Below are 8,404 nucleotides of genomic sequence, written 5' to 3' on the forward strand. Positions count from 1 at the left end.
CACGTGCGCAGAGCCGGGCGCGCGGAGACTGCGCTGCTCCAGCCCGGGAAAAGTTCTAGAATAGAGGCGCGGCGCAAGTCAGGGGGCCGCCTTGGAAACCGCAGCAAGGGCTCCTCGTGGGCTCCAGGCTGTTGGAGAGTGAGGGAGCCTCCTCCCCTTTCCTTCCCGTGGAGTAAACAGGGCTTGGCAGGGCTAGATTCTTTCTCCATTTAAAAAGTGCCATTCTGAACAGCGATACAAAATGAAAAAATAAATTTTTTTAAAAAGAAAGGAAAAGCTCCAATTTGACCACTCTGACCAGCCTCCTTGTTCCAACTGGCCTCTTGATTTGTATAAAGATAATGGAGTCTGGCGGCCCCTTTGATGCATGAGTTGCACGCTGGGCATAATGCACTTATTGTGCGAAAGCACTTTGGACTTCGGACTGTGTTCCTATGTCAGAATTTTACTGTGGTTTGTAAGATAAACTGGAAGGAAACAAACTCGTAGTTAACTTGTCAATACGTGTCTTGAACCAAGCAAAGTGACATTTCCTACCTGTGGCTTTGACTTTTAGCTGCACAAAAGGTAGGAGCTAGCCTCTCAGCTGTTTAGAGCGTAGAATGAGATGCCTGCTTAGTAGGTGTTAAATAATAACAGCAACAACCCATATGGTGCTTATTAGGAGAATAGTATTACAAAACTTCTCTAATGACTGTGACCCTCCTGTGAAATTTTGATTTCAATTGTATATGGGGTACAATAAATCTTTATCTTTTATCACCAGAAAAGCTAATTGAACTGCTGTTTGCAGGCAGAAATAACAAAATGGGGGTAATGGGCTCTCAGCCTGGGCTAAGGCTCTCAACAGCTTTTTTCTGTTTTGCAGCTCACACATATAGTCGGCTCAGGCAGACGGCCCAAGCCAAGCCTGTGCCAAAGAAATGCTGATTTAGTCTGACCCAGACAATCTCTACTCCCACGTCACTTCTCTGCAGAACTCTTACTAGTATGGCAAATAATTTAAAAATCATACAATAAGGCAAAAGCTCAGTAATTTGAGGTTCATTTTTAATAAACTCTTTCCATGCATTAAAATAAATTGAGGCCCTTAGCTCTGGCGAAATGTTGTTTCTGAGATTTTAATTCCACCCCCCTACCCCGCCCGCCCCAGACATAAATAGCCACATACGCAATTCAAAGTACTCTATTTGAACTAGCATTTTCTATAATACTGCAGATAAATTTGCAATGACTTAAATATTTATCTGCTAAAGTTGCTGAGTGCCTCCACAAGAAAACCGAACTCATTTTTGGTGCATGATGGGCATCTCAATGTTACCTGATGGTGATGATATACTTAGAAATACTAATTGCTAAGTAAAAGTGGTAAGTGATGTGATCTACAGATTATGTAATGTAGTTCATTTCCCCCAAAATGTAAACTATATTTAGAAATATTCAAATGTGACATTATTACCCTATACAGGATGTCTTATCTCAGCTATCAAGGGCGTCTGCAAAGCTGCTGGAGGAGGCTCTTTGGATTACGCAATCTAACTTCTGAAAGCCCATTCAAAGGATGAGAGCAATCGGTGCGTTGAAGCTCTCAATTTAAACTAGGAATCCTGTAGTCTAGTCTAGACTTATCTGACCTAGGCAGAAATCATCTCCTAGAGGCTTTTCATGGCTGATTTTGTGATATTTTACTTGCATTGAAGATTTATTATTCCATGTTTTGAGTTAGTGTGAGTCATACAATACTATTCTATTTTCCAAATAAATTTTTGTCTCACAGAAGAAACTTTGTACCATTTTAATAGGGTTGTTTTACAAGGAAATTTTACTCAGTTGGTTTTTGGATTAAAAATAAAGGAACAGCTTTTAAGATACTATGTCTAAATGATTCTTAATAATGATCTGTGGAATAGTTACTTTTTGCCCTAAAATACCTTTTCTGTGGGTTGTATGGATTGTTTTATGCTGTGCCAGGCAGATGTGCACAATTTTCTGATAAAAACCAGTGCAAACACAGACTTAGAAGATTCTATAATCTTTTAAAGAGGCAAGTTACACTTAATCAACAAATCAGAGAGCTGTTTCCAATCAAGCATTTTAGGTTAAGTTGTATTGACACGGGGAGGGAGCAGATGATACACTAATGAGTTAAAACAATGTTCACTGTTAAATTAGGTATAAATTAATGTAATAACTAGGGGTAGTGTGGGTATCCCTGACAAATTATGGATTTATCTGAGGATTAATGGAGGAATCCAGATAATCCATAAATCTACTCATTTTCTATCTAACCTCTTAACGAGTAATTTATAAATTGTCTATTTGTGTGCCTTTTAAGTTACAGTGAGGGGTTCACACATATTAAGGAAAATGCAGGCTGTCAACAGAAACAGCCAACAAAAGATCTAGATAGTTTGTAGTCTGGAAAGTCACACCTGTAATTTTTGATTGTAGTACTATTGCTGTCAGAGGCCTAACCAGTGGCACTGAAAGAGTTAAAACAGTCCCCACCCCACCCCCGATTTCTAGAACCCCAGATGATAAATTGGGTAAATATGTATTCCATTCATTGGTGCATCTGACCTTGGGTCTGTGACAGAGGAAAGGCGTGTCTTCTCCTACTGTTCCCTATGAACAAAAGGCAAGCAAATGAGGGTGACTCAGGACTTCTCGTGGCCTACACACAACTGAACATTTTTCTGAATGATTCCACGTATACACTTAGGAATCAGGAAGAGAAACATTTTACTCTTCACTAACCAAATAAAACTATCTATAAATCATATGCAAAACAACTTTGAGTAAAGAGGGGCTTAAAAGTCTAGGAATTAAAAAAGGATTTCCATAGTTTCCTTTTAACTACCCCTCAACTCCCCCTTTGGGGAATAAACAAAGACATCTGCCACATCAAGAGTCCGGTTTGTTTTCTTAACTGAAAACGAAATGCAGTCATTAAAGTGTATCTTTGGGAAGAGGTTTTGAAATGTTGAAAATTACTTCTACAAGCTGCACTATTTTCAATTTCATTAAAAATAAAATTTAGCACTTTTGTTTTAAAAAACTGAAGTTCATCCTATTTCTTTTAACCTAGTTATTACACGAAAAATTGTTTATTATTATCTATAACTTGCTAAGAATATGGTTTCTTGAAAATGACCTTAATGGCCTACTAATAATGAAAAACTATTAAAATATATATAGTGATGGGCCCCTTCCTAGTCACTGGACCACCCCTAGTGTAAATATATTAAAGTACACATTCACTGTTGCTGTTTAATTTAAAACATATAGTAGTAACTCTATGTATATCCTAGCCTCAAACTCTTTACAAGTTTCACAACTTCCTTTCATAGAGAAGTCTGCCAAGCCGTTAATCAATAAAAAGAGTAAAAGCTGCAACATCTAGGAAATTTCTTACTATATGAGAGTAGCCAGTAAAATGTGTCTCAGTGCTTTCTACCTTTTCTCTCTCTTTATAAATTTAGGTTTCAGGATATCAATAAAGCTCATACATGGCTTTGGCTTTTTTCATTCCTAAGCTTTCCAAAGTATAAGGCTTTGCTTTTTTTTTTTTTTTTTTTTAAATCCCTTTTGTCTTTAGTGCATTTCCTATGGCCCAAGGTAGCTGTTTTATTCCAAAGCTTTCCAAAGAGCAGCTCCAGGTCTTGACAGTCTTTTCAGTGTTGTCACTATCTTCTCCTTCCAATCTACTATTGTAGAATGGCTGGTTCTGCTGCTAGTTGAAAAATAAACAAATGCTTTCTAGCTGTACTTTGTTCAGCTCTTTCATCTGTGTCTCCTACCCAGTTGCCCTTTCCCCAGTCCCTGGCACTTCTTTTTTATACCATCAGTTGCCTTTTTGTTCCATGTCTTTTATCTCCTGAAGTTCAGGCAAACCCCAACCCCAAACCCACACATCCTTTAGTCACATTGCCATTAGTGATTAAAACAATAGCCATTCTAAGCTTGCTTTAGAAAATTAAAAAAGGCCTCAGAAAATGTTCAGTGCTCCCAATTTTATTTTTATTTAATGCTAAAAGTTAAAGAAAAAAAGGTACTGTAAATCTGACAAATGACAGAATTCAGGTGATATTTCCATAGCGTGATTTTAAAATATAATAATGTTGATATCTGAGATTACACTCACTTCAGTTGACATGAGTTTCATCATATATAGAAAAAGTATCACCTTCAACTTAAAAAAAGTAAAGGTTAAAAGGTGGCACACTTTTAAAATACTTGGTGGCCAAGGGAAGGTATATAGTAAAAGTTGTAAACCATGTGTATGTTCTCATAACTTTAAATGTGAGGCCACATGAAAGACAGTACATCTGTTAAATTCTATAAATTGTTAAAGCAAAAAAGGGAAAGCTTCAACACCCCATCCCCTTATATTTTGAGTATTAAAAGCACAGCTGAAATATTAGGATTTGAAATCTGATACTGCCCATGTACAGTAAGTAGCTTTCTGACATTTTTATCCAGCTGTGGAGAATCTCTGCACTGTCATCAGGTACAACAAAAGATCAAACCCACGTCCCAATGGTAACTTTTTAACTTAAAAGAATGCCAGAAAACCCAGATCAACACTTTCCAGCTATGAGCCTTCCACAAAGGCCACCCAAGGGCCAGTCAGACTCGTGCAGCTCTTATTTTTTAATAGTAGTAACCACAATACACAGCTCTTTAAAGCTGTTCATATTCTTCCCCCATTAAACACCAGTACAGAGAAACCACAGGTTGCCCTTTCCACAGCTGGACAGACTTATCCAAAACAGCAGGATGGTTCTCTATTAATCTTTTTGGAACGCGTATCTGTATTAAGATTGCAAAACATACAGATAGCTACCACAAATTAGGTCAAATGACTGATCAAGTTGTAACATCTATGAGGTCAAATTCCAGTTATAATAAAGTGCCTAGATACACATTTATACAACAGATCATAATAGCTGATTTCTTTACAAATGTCTTTATGGGCATGTAAAATTGAGTCTGCATTTCTGCATGTGTGCATTCACATAAGAGAGACCAGTCTGAACTGAGTCATATATACTCCAATTAGGAAAAAAAAGTGTAACAACTGGTTAATCATGCAAGTCTGTTTGTAATATAACAATGACTGGTAACATGAATTCTCCCACAGTAGTAGTAATAGGTGCACTCATTAAAAACACTACGAAAAAATACTGTATTTGGTGCAGTATCTGATTTTCAAGTGTTAGTAACTTGACCATTAAAAAATATTTTGAACAATTTAAAAAGGAAAGACAAACATATAGCTAAAAAAGAATCCAAAGTTGGTAAAAATCTATATTTTCAAATGAAAATAGAAGCTAGGCTGTGAATCATACACATAAATTCTAGACCTTGAAGCCATAATTCAGTCTAATTATAAGGCCAAGTTACAAACACCTGAACATAAGGATTTAAAAGTGTTCCTGTCAATGTTAAATCATAACAGCACAAAAGAAAAACCAGTATCACTGTGAGACAACTATTTCTAATAATTGATGATTTATTGGTTTTAAAAAAATCATTTTACTGATGCAAAATAGTGATCAAAAGAAATTAGTTTACAAAAAGACTTCTAAAAATATTTTGAGAGGTGGGACCTATTATATAAAACCCTTAATTTCTTTAATTTCCACTAGTTTATCATTTTTTTCCAGAACAGTATTATTCACTTGGTATTTCAAACATATGTAAGAAGGAAATTACAGGTTTCCTCCACCCACATTTGGGCTGTCACTGATATGCCCAAGGGCAGTCCTGGCAGCACCACGCGGCTGTTACTGTCATTGTACCATACTGTATTCAGCACTCACTAGAAACAGGGTATAGGTGATAGTATCAACAGCAATAGCACTACAGGTAAATGATAAACAAAACAGAAACAAAACCAATCCCACAATCTCCAAGTTCACCTGGACTGTAACTTCTCCTGCAACTCTTTCAAAATAAAGGACAACAGCAACAACAAACAGACCTCTAGGGTGTTTAAAAAGATGAAGTGGCGCTGCAGAGCTGGGCGCTGCTCAAAGATGGCAGTGCCATCTTGTACACACCACCATCCATTATAACCGCCTTCCATCACTGGAATTGTGTCTTATGTAACCAACTAGCATGCAGCATTGTAATCTTACAACTGATCACGTGGACAGTGAACAGCGGTCAACTTTGTCTTTAAAAAAAAAAAAAAACAAAAAAAACCCCAAAAGACCACACAATCCTGAAAATTTCCCAGCAGCACTCTCAGTCATCAGTTATCTCAGGAACTGAACTTTTGAACAAAACAGAGATTCAAAATCTACTTTCCTACTCCTCTGAGGACAATGCTTCAGGGTAAACTGGTATTTCCCAGTGGCACGGCCACTTGACAACATGCCCGTTCACTCATTTCCTTTCCTTCTCCACCACTTGGCCTCCAGCCTGAGAAAGGGGCCAGCAATAAGGAATGACAGACAGTAAGGCAATCTTACAATGTCAGAAAATGTATTTGGCTTTTTTTTTCTTTTTAAAATAAGTGCATACAAATACAGCTAGAAGCATTTCTGATTTGCCAAGTGCTCTAAAAAAGCAGCGCAAGTCACAGCCTACATAGAACGGTAACTGTCACCAGGATAATAAAGCACAAAGATATGCTAATAACGTTAACAAAAGAAAAAAATGCCTTTATAAGTACATACCTTTTGTCGTCAAAAAAAAATATAGAAACACAATGTATTCAAAAAAAATCAAAATTATACAGCCATGTTTATGAAGTCTACATTTCCCTTGTCTTGGATATATATATATATGGAGATATATATACAATTCAAGCAGTTTTAATTAAGGGTAATCATTGGGTTTTTCTGAAACCGGAAAGTCACGAGTCTCTCTCTTTTTTCACTTTCACATCTCCAGCAAGGATGGTTGCAATTTCCCCTTGCATAAAGGCCCAGGGGACATTGGAGCCCACAAGAGGGCATTTTTCCCCACTGGGACAATAGACCTCTCCACTAGCTCCCTGCTGTTTGATGCTTTGTCTGGAGCAAGGGAAGCAGAACTTGTGCGAAGGGACGGACGGGCACTGCACAAAATGGGTGTCCTCCAGCCGCTCGTGGCAGAGGGTGCAGCACAGCGGGGCACTGGCTGCCAGAGAGGAGTCCGGGAGGCTGGCAGGGTGCACTGGCTCCAGTCCTCCTGTGTTGCCTGCTCCCTGGCCCCCCACCTCTCTGGGGCCCAGCCTTCTTTGGTTCATAGAGGACGGAGAGGGCGGACTGTTGCTATTCCTCCTGGTAGTGGAGTGAACCTGGTTGGCATCTTTTGAGGCATGACTGCCCCCTGCATTGTCTGCTACTAAGATCAGGGCTGCCATGGGGGACTGGCCATTCTGGGCCGCTTCAGGCGGTGTGGTCCGGTTGGAATGAGGTGAGGCAGTGGGTGGCGGCGGAGACACAAAAGAGGATGTAGGAGTCATGGGGATCTTGAGCCCTTCTGCGGGTGTGGACAGCCACGGCTGGGCCTCTCCATTGATCTTGGGGGGCCCGACTTCACCTTCTGGTTCTGGAGAGGGCTTCCTTTTCCTTGCTGTTCTTGCAACTGGAAACACAAAGAAATAAAAGGAAAAAGGAAACATAAATGGCGGTGCACTGAAAGGGATCCTTCTCTTCCTAACCCCGAAACAATTCCTCCTCTCTAAAAGCACAGACGGAAAATACTCATACGAGTTTCAGGTGCACATACATGCAACTTGAAACATTTAGGCGTGTGGGGTTCTGAGGCAGTAGACTGAAAATAAAACGGAGCCACTGAAAATGGCACGCTTGTAACTGCCTGTTTTCACACATGCACAAAAGTACCCTAGTTTGCACCGGGCATGTGACTGCTAATGTCCCCCAATAGGTTAAAAGGTGACTGGTGCCCTCATGCTCCCATCCAAGAATGTGCTGGGAAAGGAAAACCCCGTGTCAGAGCGTATCAGCCCAGTCTGACTCATCTCTGTTATGCTGCTTCAGCACATGAACACGTTGCCACTAAGCACTGGTTCCGCCTCAGGCAGATCAGGAAGTGGGGTGTTTGTTGTTTCTGAGCTGGGGTAAAATGGTGAATCGAAAAAACCACCCCTCCTCTGCTCTCCGTCCCTTTCTCTCCCCTAGACCCCCTCACTTCACAGCCGCCCCTACCTGCTTTAGACCCGTTGGCCCCGTTGGCCTCGAAACCCAACAACCTGCCTGCAGTCAGGGCCGGCTCCTTCTTAAACTTGCTCTCGAAGGGCCCCGAGTGGCCGTGCTGGTGCAGCGCCAGCAGCGTGTCGCGCACGGTCTTGGGCCTGTTGACCCAGTCCTGCTCTCCAGACCCGCGGCTCTTGCCCGCACCTTCCGCGCTCAGCTCGGCGGCTCCGGCCGCGGTGGACAGGCTGTCC

General features: G+C 40.4%; 1 protein-coding gene across 1 annotated transcript in view; it reads right to left on the minus strand.

Annotated features, from left to right (window-relative positions):
* Nucleotides 1-3,998: 3,998 nt before the first annotated feature.
* IRF2BP2 (interferon regulatory factor 2 binding protein 2) overlaps nt 3,999-8,404 on the minus strand; it is a 6,251-nt gene continuing 1,845 nt past the window's right edge. Inside the window, exons 2-3 of the mRNA XM_011935754.1 lie at nt 8,166-8,398; nt 3,999-7,581 (exon numbers count right to left, since the gene is read on the minus strand). Of these exons, the coding sequence (XP_011791144.1) occupies nt 6,866-7,581; nt 8,166-8,398 (949 nt within the window). The 3' untranslated portion in view covers nt 3,999-6,865. The remainder of the gene's footprint in view (nt 7,582-8,165; nt 8,399-8,404) is intronic.

This window comes from Colobus angolensis, unplaced genomic scaffold (genome assembly GCF_000951035.1).
Source record: "Colobus angolensis palliatus isolate OR3802 unplaced genomic scaffold, Cang.pa_1.0 Scaffold148, whole genome shotgun sequence".
NCBI lineage: Eukaryota > Metazoa > Chordata > Mammalia > Primates > Cercopithecidae > Colobus > Colobus angolensis.